This window comes from Schistocerca nitens, chromosome 6 (assembly GCF_023898315.1).
Source record: "Schistocerca nitens isolate TAMUIC-IGC-003100 chromosome 6, iqSchNite1.1, whole genome shotgun sequence".
NCBI lineage: Eukaryota > Metazoa > Arthropoda > Insecta > Orthoptera > Acrididae > Schistocerca > Schistocerca nitens.
In genome coordinates, this window is record NC_064619.1 from 580378719 (window position 1) to 580399442 (window position 20724).

The 20724-nt window shown below is 45.7% G+C and overlaps 1 protein-coding gene across 1 annotated transcript in view; it reads left to right on the forward strand.

Moving 5' to 3' along the window:
• LOC126263487 (neural-cadherin-like) overlaps window positions 1-18175 on the forward strand; it is a 118924-nt gene extending 100749 nt beyond the window's left edge. The window contains exons 12-13 of the mRNA XM_049960580.1: window positions 9523-9712; window positions 18111-18175. Of these exons, the coding sequence (XP_049816537.1) occupies window positions 9523-9712; window positions 18111-18175 (255 nt within the window). The remainder of the gene's footprint in view (window positions 1-9522; window positions 9713-18110) is intronic.
• The last annotated feature ends 2549 nt before the right edge of the window (window positions 18176-20724 follow it).

Consider the following 20724-nt stretch of genomic DNA (forward strand, 5'->3'; position numbering starts at 1 on the left):
GTTTGTTGTCTGATAGCATTCACTGAACTTTTTAGACACACCGCGTATGCTGAAAAATAGTGTTTTATAGCCAAAAGAATGGGAAATCAACATGCTTTGCATTACTTACTGGACACCCTTCGTATGTGATTTCTGCAAAAGGAGGGAGCGTCTACATTTGTTTGTCTCTGTATAGTTTGATGCAATGTTCCTTCGGATATGCATGTTTAGATGTTGTACCACACTCGCAGTTTATCATTACATATGAGACAGAGAAGTTGCTGTCCATGCATCAGCACGGCTGTAGAAAGCATCGCTCCTTCGAAACGCAACTTGCCCTTTTTTCACATGATATCTTGAGAACCATGGATGAAGGGTGTCAGACGGATGCCATATTCCTTGACTTCCGGAAAACGTTTGACTCGGTGCCCCACTGCAGACTCCTAACTAAGGTACGAGCATATGGGATTGGTACCCAAATATGTGAGTGGCTCGAAAACTTCTTAAGTAATAGAACCCAGTACGTTGTCCTCGATGGTGAGTGTTCATCGGAGATGAATCATCTGGAGTGCCCCAGGCAAGTGTTGTAGGTCCTCTGTTGTTTTCTATCTACATAAATGATCTTTTGGATAGGGTGGATAGCAATGTGCGGCTGTTTGCTGATGATTCTGTGGTGTACGGGAAGGTGTCGTCGTTGAGTGACTGTAGGATGACACAAGATGACTTGGACAGGATTTGTGATTGGTGTAAAGAATGGCAGCTAACTCTAAATATAGATAAATGTAAATTAATGCAGATGAATAGGAAAAAGAATCCCGTAATGTTTGAATACTCCATTAATAGTGTAGCGCTTGACACAGTCACGTCGATTAAAAATTTGGGCGTAACATTGCAGAGCGATATGAAGTGGGACAAGCATGTAATGGCAGTTGTGGGGAAGGCGGATAGTCGTCTTCGGTTCATTGGTAGAATTTTGGGAAGATGTAGTTCATCTGTAAAGGAAACCGCTTATAAAACTCTAATACGACCTATTCTTGAGTACTGCTCGAGCGTTTGGGACCCCTATCAGGTCGGATTGAGGGAGGACATGGAAGCAATTCAGAGGCGGGCTGCTAGATTTGTTGCTGGTAGGTTTGATCATCACGCGAGTGTTACGGAAATGCTTAAGGAACTCGGGTGCGAGTCTCTAGAGGAAAGGAGGCGTTCTTTTCGTGAATCGCTACTGAGGAAATTTAGAGAACCAGCATTTGAGGCTGACTGCAGTACAATTTTACTGCCGCCAACTTACATTTCGCGGAAAGACCACAAAGATAAGAGAGATTAGGGCTCGTACATAGGCATATAGGCAGTCATTTTTCCCTCGTTCTGTTTGGGAGTGGAACAGGGAGAGAAGATGCTAGTTGTGGTACGAGGTACCCTCCGCCACGCACCGTATGGTGGATTGCAGAGTATGTATGTAGATGTAGATGTAGGTAATCTTGAGGTCCGCTGTATAGGAACGTTTTAAGAAACACAAGGGTTATCGGAGTTGTTGTAGCGCTGCTAGCTGCCTGATTGCCTCTTCCCTTCCAGCGCGCAGAATGGGTCCGGCGAGAGGTTGGCTCTCGGTGCCCGCCGGGCAGATAAGGGCCAGGGATGGCCGGAAAAACCACCTGCGCCTGAGTTAGGGCCCTGCACGTCCCCGGAATAACGAGTTGCCGCGCTCCAGATAACGAACTAATAAAGCAGACGCGCACCGGCGTGCGATTAAGGAAACGAAACACCCGGCTTTGCGCCCTGCACAGCTACCCACCCGCGCTCTTCAGAAAACAAGCGCCGCAAGAATACCCTCGTTCAGGACGACCTGTGTTCTGTCCAGACTATATTACGCCACCTTCCGAATTAACGGCGCGCTGCGTAATTGGCTACAGATACGTGTAATCCGCCCAATTAAGCGATAATTACAGAGCTTGTACCTCGTGAAGTGTAGGCTGCTTAATTTGAGCCCATTGTGCAGCCTGTAGCTTTTTCCTCCCTCTCATTTACCTCGGTTTGGCTACGAATAGCTCTGGCGTTTATTTTCTACGATATTTGAGAGTAATAGAATGGATCAGTGGCCAAGCTGTATTCAGTATTATTGGTTTCGATGGATAGGTTGGTAACGAGAACAATTTTAACACATGAAACCTGAAATTTTACAAGATTCAGCGACTTCAAATGAAAAAAAACCTGTGTGCGCAGTTCGGGTTCACGCCGTAGCTTTTTGGTGAAAGAGTCCGAATAAAGGTATAAAATCATTTTCGTGTGAACAGGTAAGAAATTATCAATCACCTTAATACAGTGGTTACGCTAAGTAGTATAGTGGCTTTACTAGATAAATAACAAATGGCTCTGAGCACTATTGGACTTAACATCTGAGGTCATCAGTCCCTTAGAACTTAGAACTACTTAAACCTAACTAACCTAAGGACATCACACACATCCATGCCTGAGGCAGGATTCGAATTGCGACCGTAGCGGTCGCTCGGTTCCAGACTGAAGCGCCTAGAATCGCTCGCCCACACTGGCCGGCATATAAATAACAACTTAGGATTGTATGCCCTATGAGCCAGCTGTGTAATCGCTTCGCGCCGTTTTTTCATTTCTTTTCTTGGCTGCCATAGCTCTCGCATGCGTTCGCCGCAGGGCTTTTTACGCTTTTTCCATTCCACTATAGCCGACATATTAGTCCTAGTGAATCAACAACTGTATTGCTATTTAAAAGAATTCTCATTTATTCTTCAGTCTCAGTTACACATTTTTAGTTACGTGATATGTTTCGATCTCCGTAGAACATCTTCAGATCTAAGTAGGTGCGTCTTGGCTGTCAGAACATCAGATCAGAGTTGATGTGAGAGTGTGATACGGACAAGACTGGTTGCTTACCCAACTAATGAAGAGGTCATGCTGAAAAGTAAGGCCTCCGAATTTTTGCTGTGGAAACGCTTAAAGCTTTTTTAGATAAAACAAACGTTGTAATGCTCTACGTCTTCATTCGTCATGTCTCCGTATTTATTTCTCAGTTTGGTCACCGTAACGAAGAGCACCTTTCTCCCAACGAGAGGCCGGCTTATTGATACCGTCAGAGTGGATTATTAGACCTTGTTGACGGAGTCGTAACCTCACCTCTGTTTGTACTGTTTTATCGCTATCAGAGCGAAGGCCTCGAACGTGTTCTTTAAGTTTTGGAAACAGATGAAAATCGGATGAGGCCGAGTGGGGACTGAATGGAGAATGACTGACGACAGTGAGCCCGAGGCATCGGATCGTCGCGCGTGTGGCAGCTCTCGTGTGTGGTCTAGTACTGTCGTGCGTAAGGAGAGGGTGCTGCACGTGTGGACGAAATCTTCTGCGGTTAGAGACTGGAATACGGTACGCTGTTTCTCACGCACCGACATAGTTACGTTACATACCGCTATGTTACACGCCACAATTCAGAGCCCTCTAGCGGCAGATTGTTGTAAATATGTGGACATGAAGAATAAAGATGCTGCATTTAATAACGTTTGTTTTATTTAAAAAGTTTTAAGAGTTTTCACATAAATTTGGAGGCATTACTTTTCGACACGCCCTCGTATATGTAAAGGTGATCCAAAGAGATCGAAATATGTCACATAATTAAAAATGTGCAACTTGGACTGAGGAATAAATGAGAATTGGTTTTGATTTTCTTTCGAGGCAAGTTTTCATGTGTCGTGCTGTTTCTGTAATTCCGAGCATACCGAGTGATCAAAAAGTCAGTACAAATTTGAAAACTGAATAAATCACGGAATAATGTAGATAGAGAGGTACAAATTGACTCACATGCTTGGAATGACATGGGGTTTTGTTAGACCCAAAAAAAATACAAAAGTACAAAAAATGTCCGACAGATGGCGCTTCATCTGGTCAGAATAGCAATAATTAGCATAACAAAGTAAGACAAAGCAAAGATGATTTTCTTTACAGGAAATGCTCAACATGTCCACCATCATTCCTCAACAATAACTGTAGTCGAGGAATAATGTTGTGAACAGCAACGTACAGCATGTCTGGAGTTATGATGAGGCATTGGCGTCGGATGTTGTCTTTCAGCATCCCTAGAGATGTCGGTCGATCACGATACACTTGCGACTTCAGGTAACCCCAAAGCCAGTAATCGCACGAACTGAGGTCTGGGGACCTGGGAGGCTAAGCATGACGAAAGTGGCGACTGAGCACACGATCACCACCAAACGACGCGCGCGAGAGATCTTTCACGCGTCTAGCAATATGGGGTGGAGCGCCATCCTGCATAAGCATCGTACGTTCCAGCAGGTGTTTATCAGCCAGGCTGGGGATGATGCGATTCTGTAACATATCGGCGTACTTCTCAGCCGTTACGGTAGTAGTTTTGCTGTCCAGCGCCATCCGTTGGACTTTTTGTAAACTTTTTTTTTTGTTTGGTTCTAATAAAACAGCATGTCATTCCAAGCACGTGTGTCAATTTTTACCTCTCTATCTACATTATTCCGTTGTTTATTAAGTTTTCAAATTTATACTGACATTTTGATCACCCGGTATTTACGAGTCATACAAGACTACTTCTTTTGTTATTATGTAATTATCAATCTAATACTCATTTTCACTCATGCATCGGCTAATATTTTTATCGTCTCACTTTGGGTCCTAGTAGTGGTCCGCAAGCTCTTCACAATGACATCCGAATCAATGTCCCAGGTAAAGGCGATTCTACGCTAGACAAGTTTATAACTTTACACAAAGCTAACTCGTAACAATCACGCAATTGCGCCTACACTGGTACGATGACGTCACACGTGAAACAATACTGCCCGACATACATCTAAGCTACGAGCTATCCGTTGCGACCTCAACAAATTTTTACGCATTATTAGCCGGTGGCTATTAGCAATTCAAATATGACGGTATTTCAACCGACGAGCGAGTAGACGTGTTCGCATCAAAAATAATCTAATCGAGATAAGATCAGAAATGCTATACATGAGATTTTTTTGTCATCAGTCTTCTGACTGACTTAATGTTGGCCGCCACGACGTCCTTTCCTGTGCCAATCTCATCAACTCAGAACAGCACTTACCCCCAACGTCCTGGTTAATTTGTTGGATGTATTCCAGTCTCTGCTTCTCCCTACCGTTTTTTCCTTCTACAGCCCTAGCACGAAGGAGGCTATTCTCTGATGTCTTAAAACATGTCGTATCATCATAACCCTTCTTCTGGTCAGTGCTTTACTGCATATTCCTTTCCTCGACCAATCTGCAGGGGACCTCATTTCTTACGTTACTAGCCCATTTAATTGTCACTGTCCTCCTGTAACAGTATATTTCAAACGCTTCTATTCTCCTCTTGTCTGATTTTCTCCTGGGTAGTAACTATCGGTATCTTCACACTTCTTTCGGACTGTCTCGAAGCAGAATATTTTTAGAGTACAGCAGCAAGCAGCAACAATACAGTTTCGGTATACTGTACTGAAACAGCGCCGTTATCGATTTCGAAACCGGCATCGGTGCTTTTTCTATAAAGTAAACCAAAACTACATTCTGGCTTTCTCCTGCTGGACCCTACAAATATTTGCATCACATAACACCCACGATTCTTCAATATTTTCATCATATGACAAAATAGCATGAATCGAAATAATTTCCGATACACTTGGCAGCTCCATGTTACACCGATCCCCCTTCTTCTTCACCTCTTCTTATACTCGACAAGTCACCTTGTGTGCGGGTGAGGGTACTTCTGATAGCACTGTCATTCTCGACAATTTCCCCCCCCCCCCCACCTTTCCCTATTCTTTTCACAAAGGGTACTTGGAAAGGAAAATTGATTTCCTCGTCGTGGACGTTTCACAGAAGGTATGATACGTTGCTCAGCTCTTCTTGAAACGTGCTCTCTTGAAACGTGTTCTCTGGGAACAATAAGCGTTTCTATGACGCACAACACCTCTCGCGTAGCGTCTGGCGCGGGATTAGCCGAGCGGTCTGAGGCGTTGCAGTCATGGACCGTGCGGCTGGTCCCGGCGGAGGTTCGAGTCCTCCCTCGGGCATTGGTGTGTGTGTTTGTCTTTAGGATAATTTAGGTTAAGTAGTGTGCAAGCTTAGGGACTGATGACCTTAGCAGTTAAGTCCCATAAGATTTCACACACATTTCAACATTTGCATAGCGTCTGGCACTGGAGTTTGTTGAGCTCTCGAGCCTACTGGAGGATCTCGTGGCAAAACGCGCTTGAGCTGCATCTTCCCTTAATCTATTAATACAGACTACAAAGAGTTGCAGCCGCACAGGGTAGCCATGTGGTCTAAGGCGCCTTACCGCGGTTCAGTTGGCTACCCCCGTCGGAGGTTAGAGTCCTCCGTCGGACATGGGTGTGTTCGTTGTCCTTAGCGTAAGTTAGTTTAAGTTAGATTAAGTAGTGTGTAAGCCTAGGGACCGGTGACCTTAGCAGTTTGGTCCCATAGGAACTTACCACAAATTTAAATTTCAATAAGGGTTGCAGACTGATTTCACAATACTAAAAAAAATCTGTCCAACGAGTGCTTTGTAAGTCACTTCGTTTGTTGTTGAAATACGTTTCCTTAACATACTTTCAATAAATCTTAAAGCCTGGCATCTGCTTTTTCCTACATTTAGTCGTAGTGCTCATTCCACGTCTGGTTGTTCTGGGCTGTTACTCCCAGATATTTTACTGTTGTTGCTGTTTCTATCGATTTACCGCCAACAGCGTAATCGAGTAGGAATGGATCTCTTCGCCTGTGTATACCTCGTGCGTCACACATACGAGCACTGTGTGGTCGAAAGTATCCAGGCTTAATGTGGCGCTTGTCCATTCCTTGCGTTTCTGACGGTTTGGACCTAGCTGCGAACATTCAGTGAGGTGTCTGAATGTCTGTGGGGAATGCAGCCCATTCTTCCTCAAGACCCGAAACCAGAGAATGTGATAATGTTGGACGCTGGGGTCTGGAGGAGAGTCGACGTAAGTCATCCCAAAGATATTCCATAGGATTCATGTCGGCACCATAGGCAGACCAGTCCATTTCAGAAATGTTATTGTCCGCAAACAATTGCCTCACAGATGCTGTTTTGTGACAGGGTGCATTGTCAAGCTGATAACAATCAATCATAGTCTCCGAAATGCTTCTCTACAGTACGCAGTACACAATACTGCAATATGTATTCATATCTCTTCGCATTTAGCGTTTACATCAGCACAATAAAGGGACCGTACTGTACCATGAAAAACGTCACCTTACTGTGATACAACCTCTTTCGTGTTTCATTGTTTCTGCTACAGCCTAGCCGCGCGTAGTGGCCGCGCGGTTAGAAGCGCCATGTCACTAATCGTGCTGCCCCTCCCGCTGGAGGTTCGAGTCCTCCCTAGGGCTTGGCTGTGAGTGTTGTCCTTAGCGTTAAATTAGTTTAAGTAGTTTGTAAGTCTAGGGACCGATGACCTCAGCAGTTTGGTCCCTTAGGAATTCACACACATTTGAACATTTTGAACCACTTCACCCTAGCGTCGGATTGCCATAGGGTACAGCGTGATTCACCACTCCAAATCACTCTTTTTCCAGTCATAGAAATGTGCGGGTTATCAGGAGCTACCCGACCATTGTATCCCAGTCTTTTTAACAGCCTGCGCACAGCCATTGTGCTAGCTGGACTACTCATAGGACTTCAGAACTCACAAGGGATTCCTTCCGCCGGTTTCATGCGATTTTTTACAATCGCCCTCCGCAGCACTCGGTGGTCCCTGTCCGACAGTACGTAAGATCTGCCCGGTCTTGGTTTAACTGTGATTCTTCCTTCGCGTTTCCACTTTACAATCATATCATCAACAGTCGACCTGGGCAGCTTTGGAAGGGTTAAAATCTCCCTGACGGATTTATTCATTAGGTGAAGTCCAGTGACTAGTCCACGTACGAAGTTACTGAGGTGTCATGACCGACTCACCCTGCTGTTACTGCTTCTCTACTAACAACGCAATATTCCCCGTCTCCTGTTACACTGCCAGGTCCGCCGCTCGTGGCATCTAGAGGCCAATTCAGCATTACATAAGGGGGTCCGGGTACTTTTGATCTGATTGTGTATTCACGTTGAGTGCCAGTTGCATGTCCCTGCAGCAGTATCCGATCTTTTGCAAGTATTCCTGCATTTCACAGCAGTGTTCTGAATTTGGAAGCTTCCTGTACACAACTGAATCGTACTTGAATGCTGATAAGAAGGAGCGTATGCCGTATTTAATTGACGAAAAACTACAGTACTACACAACTCCCTGTTGGCCATCTAATTCCCAAATTGTGCACAGCTGCAATATTGTAGAACAGAGAGGCATCGTAACAGTTTGTTGACCAGGCTTACCGAGCGTCTATGTAATGACTGTAATCGCATCCTTAGTCATACGTGTCTGGAAGCCCATCTTTATACAGGATGGTTGAGGGAACTTAGCTGTTTAATTTGAGCCGTCAAATCAAAAACACCGTCAGCCGAATATATTTCAAATTTTATTTTACTTGTGCGGCCAATTTCGACGTTTCACCACGTCGTCTTGAGGCTTGCTGACCGACGTGCCGGAAGAATCCATGCTCATGTGCAGTCTGCAATTGATGAACGGAGGGATCGAGTTGTTAGAAAAGTAATCTGCGGGTGCCAGTTACTGACCCTGGTCACTATTTCGATTGCAAAAGTTTGGATTCTTCTACTACATCTACATCTAGATACATACACCGCAATCCACAATACGGTGCATGGCGGAGGGTACCTCATACCACAACTAGCATCTTCTCTCCCTGTTCCACTCCCAAACAGAACGAGGGAAAAATGGCTGCCTATTTGCCTCTGTACGAGCCCTAATCTCTCTTATCTTTGTGGTCTTTCCGCGAAATGTAAGCTCTTCTACACTTCGGTCATGGGGCATGAAGGTGTCATATTGAAACGCCGAAACTGGTTGCATAACCAAAATAAAATTTGAAATATAGACAGCTGAAGATGTCCTTGATTTGACTTTTTATTCTTAACTGCACGTCTTTCACCCTCTCCTCTCGGAACGTATGCGTTTCCGTATCCATATTAATTGGACTAGTTTTTCTGGCTTCGGTGACTTTTACCACCTGTCAAAATATTCGACACCTTTTTTTTCTTACGCCCTGTGTACATTACAAACATTAACGGCCTCATAACACTACCTTGGAGTACCTCCGGAATTACCATGACATCTGTCGATTTTGTCGCGGTAAAAATGACATGGGTCCCGGCGGAGGATGGAGTCCTCCCTCGGTCGTGGGTGTGTGTGTGTTTGTCCTTAGGATAATTTAGGTTAAGTAGTGTGTAAGCTTAGGGACTGATGACCTTAGCAGTTAAGTCCCCTGAGATTTCACACACATTTGAACATTTTTGAAAAATGACATGTTGAGTGCTGTGTAGTACTGCATCCAAGCAGAAGGCTGGTCCGGTACTCGGCAACATCGTATCTGATTCACTTTTTTACGCAGTTACCGCGATCGACGTGTAATGGATGCGGCTGTATGTTCGCAGGTGTACTATTACGTCGTGGACTCGCCCAGGAACGAAGGCAAGGGTTTCTTCGAGATCAACGAGCAGTCTGGAGAGGTGTTCACCAAAGTGGTGTTCGACCGCGAGAAGCAGGGCGCCTACGCGTTGGAGGTGGAGGCTCGAGACGGCGCACCCTCGGCTCGTCCCAACAGCAACGGACAGCCCAACTCCGGTGAGTACTCACTTTCTATATCTGAACTGTGTCTACCGGACTGAAACCCCGTCTAGACTCGACTATTCTGGACGTCAAGTCAGCGCGGAACGGAAAGTACTGAGGAACTGACGTGGTGCATTCATGACCACGACGAATTGCCCATCTGAGCGCTATCGATCGAGTTGCGCTGATGCTGTATTGTTTCCACAGGTCAGAGACAAATCCCAACAAGCTATTGCACCGTATCCAATTTCTCTGGGCAGCATCAGCGCTGCTGTTTCTTGTACGCACGCCAAATGTTACTAATCCATTATAAAGCACAAAGGTAGAGGTCTGTCTGATCACAAAAAGACAGCAGCGTCTTCTTCAGCATGCGTAAAACACCTCGATATGTTGTTGCTATTTCGGCATCCACTGTACGTAGGTTAGGAGCTCCTAAACGTCAGTGCAGCAAATTATTCTTGCTTCTACTGAAGACTTGTCAATAGACGCCTAGTTGATGTTGAAATTCATCATTTATTGTTTGTGTAAGTGGTAACCACTGTACAGGTGGAAACCTATGTTTAATAAGCACGCAGGAGTCAAGGTGTAGGATCATTTATCAATATTGTCGCACAACATCTCTTCTAATGTTGACATTAAATTACAAGTGTTTGTTTATATAATTATGTTTTCACTTAGTCAATCATGTTTTCGATGAAATTTTCTCTCGTGTTTAGGCAGATATTTGCAATTTCGTTTTTGCAATTTGTAGCAGCAGTCAGCCCAAACAAACGCTGCTCATCACGTGCTTCATGCGACGCCCAGTGCCGACGGAAACCGTCGGTTAGTTTTCCTTGTAAACAAAACTATTTATAAAGCGGACTTTTACGCACCAGTTCGATACAGCGGTTCCATATCAGTTTACCGCAATATTCAATTCTATTAAAAGGGAGAGTAAAACAGTTACAGTAAGGAATACCGCAGCAGCGACGGCACTGCCTGGCCGCGCAGCGTCGCTAGTCAGTCGCTGTTGGATTATCGGCTTTTCTTCGTCTTTGACTGTCCCTGTTAATAGGCATTGAATATCGGAATAAACTGATTTGGAACCGCTCTTTCGAATGGGCACGTAAAGTTCTGCTTTAAAAGTAATTTTGTTCGTAAGGGGAAACGAACCGACGCTTTCCGTCGACACTGGCGTCGCGTGGAAGACGTGATGAGCAGCATTTGTTTGGGCTGACTCCAGCCACAGACTGGAAAAATGGAATTGCGAGTACCTGCCGAAACATCAGAGAAAATGCGCCTGATGACTCTTAGGAGAAGCACGCAGTATATGTAGGGTGAACAAGAACTCCACTGCCGGCCGCGGTGGTCTAGCGGTTCTCGGCGCGCAGTCCGGAACCGCGCGACCGCTACGGTCGCAGGTTCGAATCCTGCCTCGGGCATGGCTGTGTATGATGTCCTTAGGTCAGTTAGGTTTAAGTAGTTCTAAGTCCTAGGGGACTGATGACCACAGTAGTTAAGCCCCATAGTGCTCAGAGCCATTTGAACCATTTGAACCAATAACTCCACTGACATACTTTCAGAGGTTGTTCAGGGTTACCATCTGGTTCAAATGGCTCTGAGCACTATGGGACTCAACTGCTGAGGTCATTAGTCCCCTAGAACTTAGAACTAGTTAAACCTAACTAACCTAAGGACATCACACACATCCATGCCCGAGGCAGGATTCGAACCTGCGACCGTAGCGGTCTTGCGGTTCCAGACTGCAGCGCCTTTAACCGCACGGCCACGTCGGCCGGCTGGTTACCATCTGATTGTGGTATAAGGACCTACGTCTCCGGCGGTTCGTTACAGAGTAACAATTAACTACGATTTATGACCGCTAGATTGACCGAACATGAAAGATTTTGGAGACTGTGAAAGAAAGATTACACCGTTGCTAAACATGCTCTGAATGAATCTCATTCATATGATGTGAAATGTGATGTTTTCTATTCTATAAAGGAACTAAAGGGAGAAAATTAACATTACTGGAAATTGTGGCCATTAATAAACACCAATCAAAGAATCCTGATCGTGTTCTTAATGACCAAATACAGTTTCAATACTCGCCCTTATTAAAGTAGCAGCCAATTATTATTGCTCTCACCATTAGTTAATAAGCTTGTTATAACTGTTCCACAACCACATTCCATAGACGTTTTTCTTCCCCTCCTTTTACTCAGTGTGTTCATCACATTCACCAGTATGTCCATACCACATAGTAGCATATGCCATTACCTACTTGTAGAACATTTCTGTTTTATACACTCACATATTTTTAATATTTGATTATACTGTAGTGTAATATTTATTTATTCAGTGTCTCTTCAGGTACACTGCTGGCCACCGTAAATGCAACACCAAGAAAGACAAGAGGTAGCACAACAAAATCTATTTTGTAGATAACATGTTGACCAAGTATCAAATGATTACGTTTACAGACGTCTGTGACATGTGGTTCCTGCCAGAATCAGTAGCCAGAGTAGCCGCCATTCTTGGAGATCACCGCTGCCACACGTCTCGGCATTGAGTCAAAGAGACGTTGGATGTGTTGCTGGGGTACAGCAGCCCAAGCAGCTTCCACACGTTGCCAAAGATCATCTGGTCTGGCAGCTGGGGATGTAATCTGGGTCACTCGTTGAGCAACCATGGACCACATGTTTTCTATCGGCGAAAGATCCGGAGAGCGAGCCGGCCAGGGAAGCAATTCAATCTGGTTATTGACGAAGAACATTTGGACAATGCGTGCCACGTGTGGTCGCGCATTATCCTGTTGAAATATGGCTGTGGCCGAGCCCTGAAGGTAAGGAAGGACAACTGGCTCCAGCACCCCGGATATGTAGCGCCAGCTATTTAAAGTACCGGCAATGCGTACTAGAGGCGTGCGAGAGTAATATCCAATACCGCCCCATACCATAATACCCGGTGCAAGACCAGTGTGGCGGTGCATAATGCAGCTGTCCAGCATCCTCTCTCCACGGTGTCTCCACACTCGAATCTGACCATCGTAGTGCTGCAGACAGAAGCGTGCCTCGTCAGTAAAGACAACGTCATTCCATTCTGCCGTCCACATCCGTCTGTCATCACACCATTGGCGACGGAGACGTCTGTGGTTCTGCGTCAATGGTAGACGAAGCAATGGACGTCTTGCGGACAGACCACTCTGCTGTAAACGGCGTCGAATGGTACGCGCAGACACTGGATGATGCGTTACAGACGCAATGTGCTGTGCTATGGTTTGGGATGTCACTGAGCGATCCGTCACTGCCATGCGCACAATTTGCCTGTCAGCACGTGCAGTGGTGCACCGAGGTGAATGCAATGGACCACGTCGGTCCGTCGTGCCCTCCTGCATCCAACGGTCACATATCCGCATTACAGTTGTTTGGTTTCGTCCAACACGACTAGCGATTTCTCTGTATGATAATCCACAATCTCGGTAAGCCACTATCCTTCCTCTGTCGAACTCGGATACTTGATCAAACGATGTTCGCTGTTGTCTACGAGGCATAACTGATCGTCTTGTGAAACAACCACAAGGTAAACACACGTGCCGAACGTACACTCGTCGAAATCGCCAAGCCTTAAATGGCGCTATGAGGTGGCGCCACAGGCGCGCGTGATGTGCGTCTGCGCTGAAATTCTAATCAGTTGCATATCTAATCGCTGCAAACCCATGGTGTAAATTTCACTTGATTCTAATGCTTCCTTCATGGTGTTGCATTTACGGTGGCCAGCAGTGTATTACAACATGCATGTGTTTTGCATCGATATAGTCATAAATGTCACATATCTTTGTATAGCATTCTTAGCACAGCTATGAATTCTCGCTAAAGCTACGTGGACTCTCTGTTCAACATTAAGTTATTGATGATGGCCTAATAAGCCGAAAGCCAGTTAATAACTAACTAATAAATATTATTGTGGAACGTGTCCGCCCCCGGTAGCTGAGTGGGCATGCCGGCACGGTAGCTCAGCGTGTTCGGTCAGAGAGCCGGTTGGCCTCTGTAATAAAAAAACTGAGTGGAAGGATCAACCACCGAACTGAACAGGATGTCTGCGACGTCCGAAACGACCAAACACAACGATCAATAACGAAAAAAAAGTGGTCAGCGCGACGGACTGTCAATCCTAAGGGCCCGGCTGGGTCGGGGATTTTCTCCGCTCAGGGACTGGGTGTTGCGTTGTCCTAATCATCATCATTTCATCCCCATCGACACGCAAGTCGCCGAAATGGTGTCAAATCGAAAGACTTGCACCAGGTGAGCGGTCTACCCGACGGGAGGCCCTTTTCACACGCCATTTATTTATTGTGGAACATTAATACGTTGTATTCAAGTTATTAATATGTTTATGCTCCTCCAAAAGAATATTATGACCTATTCATTTTGTCACCGCATTCACCCATGCAACTGCAACACTGAAGATCCCTGTAATATCCAGTCACGTAGAGGTACATAATAGAACACAGAATAAAGCGACGATCCTCGGATGAAACAAACGCGAGGCAGAACCGAGGAGTAGTGAATTCAAGCTTGATTGCGAAAAGTAAACAGGCCGTTATTGTTGTCAGCAGCAAGCACCGTGATTGAATGGAACACATTTCTGCCCGTACAAGCTTCACGGCACATACCGTCTACATTTGCGATGTTGTGCACTGTTTTCAGTGCAATACACATACGAAGGTAAAAGAGGCAAGAAACCAAACGAATCACGGTAACCTTTAGTCTAATGTTTCCACATAGTCACCACTATGCGTTACGCAATTTTGCTAACGATGAACAAGAGCCCTTGCCGCGCTGCTAAAAACGTGAACCAGGTAAGGCTAGCCATTGTTTGCGGCTACGACAACAGCATCTGAGATTGCAAAATATTGGCCAAGTAATGCACCTTCAAACGGTTCAAAGCTTTGGAAGTATGAAGGGGCTAAACCAGGGCTGTGCGGTGAAAGTGTAGGACAGTCTAGCCTAACTTGGTAACAACTTGCAATGTCCCAGAACTGTTGTCGAGCCTTCCAGGAGGAAGACTCCTCTGTTGCCTGCCTGTGGAAATTCGGGCTTTCAGCCTAGTCAGTGAAGTTGAAATCTTGCTCTATTTAACTTTTTTATTACGCTTCCTGTATCTTTTGTAACTTTCATGAAAATAAGTGGGAAACATTAGTTTCGAAATGACTCTCGCACAGTGGTGTGCCTTTATTTCAGAGCTCACTCGAATGCCACATTGCGTTGGATGTCTTAGAGCGTACAGTACTCGTCAGCTCAGAACGCTACAAGAAGGCACCAAAACCTGAGTTGACAATGTGTCTCTTGCCCCTTTCGAGAATTTTTACACAGTAGTGTGGTCTCTAAGAGCCAGTGCCGAGTTTTGTGGTTCTTTGGTGGTGGTGGTAAGGTCCTGTGGGACAAGACGGCTGTGGTCTTCGGTCCCTAGGCTTACACACTACTTAATCAACTTCCAAACTAACTTAACGCTAAGGACAACACACACACACACACACACACACACACACACACACACACACCCATGCCCTAGGGAGGATTCGAACCTCCGACGGGGAGAGCCGCGCGAACCGTGGCAGGGCCCCCTAGACCGCGCAGTTCTTCTTTGGTAGACTGAGTAGGTTAAGCTCGTGAACTTTTTTTGAATAACTAGTTAAAAATAAACAATTACAGATATCGTTGTGTTCTTAAAGTAATCTGCGTCGATCGTGGCAGTCAGTCACATTGTCACCATTTCCCACTCTTCATTATCTCTGACTTTACGCACGTCGCCTAAGAGAGGGGGATACGTTCCAACTTGCAGACGTGCATTGGTCGCCCTGCAGACGTTGTGGCGGCGTCGCGGGTTGCATAACCCCCGGGAAATCCAGCCGCACGCAAACTGCAGCTAAAGCGCTGCATTATGTAAAATCTTCTTCGCCAGCCTCCGAAAACTGGCGTAAATAAAGTTTTACAAGTCCACCTACTTGTTGAGTTGTGCGGTAAGCCAGGCTTAAATAATCATTCAGCAACTGGAAGTTTAATGGAATGACTTTACAAAACAAGAGGAGATTCGTGGATCTCAGAGGTTGGCAGCGCCCCCCCCCCCCCCCCCCCCCCAAATCTGTGTTGATTCATTACTGGCAAGCGCTGCAGATCTGATTACTGCTCTCAGCGGGTGGGTATTTATCACAGACCACTCCACCCTTGTAATAATATCATCATAAATTCTGGGCTAATTAAAAAATTAATAATTGTGCAAAGAAGCTTACTCGTTCCGAATTGGATTCAATTTGTCGGCAGAATGATCTGCAAAAGTACGTCCAGAGCCACAATTTTGTCCCGCACCGTTTATTGACTTTATAAAACCAAACTTCGCTAATGGGAATTTGGTATCTTGATACCAAGGAAATGTTCTGCGAGAAAATGAGACTCACTGACGGTCTGTCTGCTGATTAAATACGAGTATCCTAAATTTTCTTCGCAGATAATTCTTGACTCGTTAAAAAGGTCTATACTCTCTTTTCACATAGAGGGTCTGCGACCAGAGGCTCCTGAAGCAAAGACCAACGCCTTTTCGCTACTTCATTAATCGCCGAGAGATTAGCATCACCTTTGTTTACTTAGCGGAACTAAGATATTTTCGTGTCAGAATAGCAGGTCTTACGAAAAGTGGACTACGTGCTCACTGTACAATTTAACTGAAAATAGTTTTGAAGAAAATACACTCATGTTCATAAAAAAAACAGAACACCATGAACGACTAGAGATACGACGTTCGTATTCTCAGGACGTGTACATTAGTATGCCCTGCAGAACTGATAAACATTTGAACCATGTCGTCCCCCTTATTCAAGATCAACATCGATATCGTGGCGCAACACCACCTGACGGTGAAATCCGCCTGCGCGTCTCGTTGTCGCTATAAACCGAAGGTAATGGATCAGTGTGACTTGAGCAGGTGTGCGGGATGCCTCGAGACGTGTGCGCGAATCGTACCGTCAAATCAGTGACTTTGAAAGAGAGCGTATTATTGACATGAGAGAATGTGATGCGTCCACCAGGGAAATTGCTGCTCGTGTGGAACAAAGTATTCCGGCACTGGAGCGGGTGTCTGCAGAATGGTTCTCGGAAGGCTGTAGAACATGACGAGGTGCGTCAGGTTGCACCACCAAGAGAACCACCCGGGAAGATCGAAACCTCATCCCAGTGACTTTTCGGGACAGATGTGCGTCCTCTTCGGCTTTGCCGCCACAAAGGAACACACCGTACTGTATGAGGGGTGAGAGTCCGTCGCTGTTTATTACGGCATGGGTTACGTGCGCGTCGTCCAATTCTCCGACTACCTTTGACGAATGTTCAGAAACATCCGACACGGCGGTGGTGTGTGGAACGACGTCACTGGGGACAGGAATGGCATCGGATGAATCCAGGTTCTGTTTGTTTAAATATAAATGGCCGTATTTTGGTTCGCCGCAGACGGGGGGAGCAGCATCACAGTAACTGCATTCGCACAAGACGTACGACGGCAACTCAAAGCCTTTTGGTATAAGGTGCTATTGGGTGCAAGCACAAATCACAGTTGGAGTGTGTCCAGGGCACTGCGACCATTCTGACGTACATGAATGACATCCTGCGACCCGTAGCTATTCCCTTTCTGCCGAACACGCCAGACGACATTTTTCAGTAAGACAATGCACGATCAGAGGTTGCTGCAGGAAAACGTGCCTTCTTGGTGTCACAGGGTGTCAGCCTTTTTCTCTGGCTCGCCGATAATCAGAATTGTCGCCAGTTGAAAATGTGTAATGAATGGTGAAGCGCAGGGTGCAGCGCTGTGACCCAATGCCAACCACCACAGATGAACTTTGGAAACATGTGAACGCAGTAGGGATGGCTGTATCACAAGACTCCATTCGCGTCGATGTCATCACGCATGGAACAAGTTATCAGCGCTCAAGACGGACCCTGTGCCTATTAAGCAACAGGACACATGCTGAATCGAGGTGACTGAAATGCTAATCATTTCTGCAGAACATACTTATGTACATTTACATGTACTGTGAATATAAACGTCGTATCTCTACTTGTTCAAAGTGTTCTCTTTTTTTTCTGAACATGAGTGTATGTTTTGCAGCATACTCAAACATTTACGAAACCACAGCATGTCCCCCACGTTATCAGAACATGAACATCAGGTTTACACACCTTCATATTCAGCACCGTATCCCTTCTTCGTTAACCCTGAAGTTAGGTCCAGATGGAACACACTGAATACTGCGGGACATTTCTTAAGGTGTTTAGCACAGTCTCCGTAATTTCTTTCTTTCTGCATCCAGCATCATTGGATATGGCCCTTTTGTATCAAACGATGACGCATCTTTCGACTGACGAAGTCCACATTGTTTATATTTCAGTGTCACCCATCGAGCACTGGAACTTCATTGACATTGGTTGGGTACGTTCTGTACGAAGAGTCTGAATTTGCAGCCATTTTCATTACAAGTAAATTAATATGTGCGGTACGCTGAATGTACCCTCGTATCTCCTCACAAATAAATTACAGTTAAAAAATTGGATGGGCAAACATGTAATAATGGTTCAATTGGCTCTGAGCACTATGGGACTTAACATCTGAGGTCATCAGTACCCTAGAACTTAGAACTACTTAAACCTAACTAACCTAAGGACATAACACACATTCATGCACGAGACCGGATTCGAACCTGCGACCGAAGCAGTCGCGCGGTTCCAGACTGAAGCGCCTAGAACCGCTCGGCCACACCAGCCGGCTGCAAACATGTAAAGCACTATAATGTTGTTATTTGCTTTTACCGTCTTCAGTTTCGCTATAAAGGTGAAACTCCAAATCAAACTCCCAGCGTCAACAGGTAACACTCGACGAACGTGATCGATTTCATTACTGAACAAGAACTATACTTCTTAGGAGTACACAAATCTGTCAACAGATAGGGGAAAAAGACACTCTGGCGTGGTCCTTATTTCCCTGACAGATCTCTTCCTCTTTTCAAAGAAGCAATGCATTACAGTAAAGTGACAAATCCCGACTTGGTACACGTATTTTACTCAAGCGTCCACATTTTGCCGCTTCTCTGCGCCACACTGTACTTTTGATTCACAGCAGACCAACGCATATCTACAGGCTAGGGAATCTGTAAGAATGCGTACAGTGATGGGACGAAGGCAGACCCAGCGAATGGACAAAATCTGAGAAAGTTTCCACCCAGAATCTGAATACTCCAGACAAGGTAGGAAAGCACACTCGGTACGGTGACCCCTGAGCATGCAAATTGGAACAACTGCAGAACGTCTAAAAGACGCGAGAAAGCGCAGCGCACACATCTCTGGGCGCATCTGCTGCGAACGGCGTCCCGAATTTCTGTTACGACAATAACCGTAGATGGCGCGCACCCTGGCAAGGGCTGCAACGTCCATAACGGCGCTCTCTGTCCGTGGAGAAATAAGGCGGGAAACGACGGGGGACCCTGCCGCCCAATTGCCCCTAGAATCGATAACCTAAAGGAGCGTACGCACAGCCGTACCCGCGAGTGTTTCCTTCACTCACGTGCAACGCTTGTTTAATGTGTAGACTTGGGCAGTGAAGGTAAGAAAAACAAAATACAAGTACGCCAGTGTCCTACCAACAAGAACTGCGAGACTGTGCACTGAGCTGACAAAAGTCATGGGATACCTCCTAAAATCGTGTCGGATTTCCATTTGCACGGCGTAATTCACCAACTCGACGTGGCATAGGCTCTGAAGAAGTCGCTGGAAGTCCCTTGCAGATATACTGAGCCATGCTGTCTCTATATCCGTCCATAACTGTGAAAGTTCTGCCGGTGCGGGATATTGTGCACTAACCGACCTCTCATTTTGTCACATACGGGGTGTGATTCAAAAGTTTCAAGACTTAACTCAGAACTAGAAATTTATTGTTCATTTAAGTTCAGCGGACTAAAATTCTTCAAAATATGATCCTTCAGAATCAACACAGTGCTGCCAGCGCGTCTTCCACTGTTCGCAGCCCTTCTGGGAGGCCTCGGGCGTCATGCTGTCAAGGGCTCTCGTTGAAGTCTGCTGGATGGTGGCGTCGATGGAGTCGAATCGCTTCCCTTTTAGGCCTGTCTTGATTCGGGGGAAGAGGAAAAAGTCACTTGGAGCCAAGTCTACATCTCTACATCTACACCCATACTCCGCAAGCCACCTGATAGTGTGTGGCGGAGGGTACCTTGAGTACCTCTATCGTTTCTCCCTTCTATTACAGTCTCGTATAGTTCGTGGAAAGAAGGACTGTCGGTATGCTTCTGTGTGGGCTCTAATCTCTCTGATTTTATCCTCATGGTCTCTTCGCGAGATATACGTAGTAGGGAGCAATATACTGCTCGACTCCTCGGTGAAGGTATCTTCTCGAAACTTCAACAAAAGCCCGTACCGAGCTACCGAGCGTCTCTCCTGCAGAGTCTTCCACTGGAGTTTGTCTATCATCTCCGTAACGCTTTCGCGATTACTAAATGATCCTGTAACAAAGCGCACTGCTCTCCGTTTGATCTTCTCCATCTCTTGTACCAACCCTATCTGGTGCGGATCCCACACTGCTGAGCAATATTCAAGCAGTGGGCGAACAAGCGTACTGTAACCTACTTCCTTTGTTTCCGGATTGCATTTCCTTAGGATTCTTCCAATGAATCTCAGTCTGGCATCTGCTTTACCGACGATCAACTTTATATGATCATTCCATTTTAAATCACTCCTAATGCATACTCCCAGATAATTTATGGAATTAACTGCTTCCAGATGCTGACCTGCTATATTGTAGCTAAATGATAATGGATCTTTCTTTCTATGTATTCGCACACATTACACTTGTCTACATTGAGATTCAATTGCCATTCCCTGCACCATACATCAATTCGCTGCAGATCCTCCTGCATTTCAGTACAATTTACCATTGTTACAACCTCTCGATATACCACAGCATCATCCGCAAAAAGCCTCAGTGAACTTCCGATG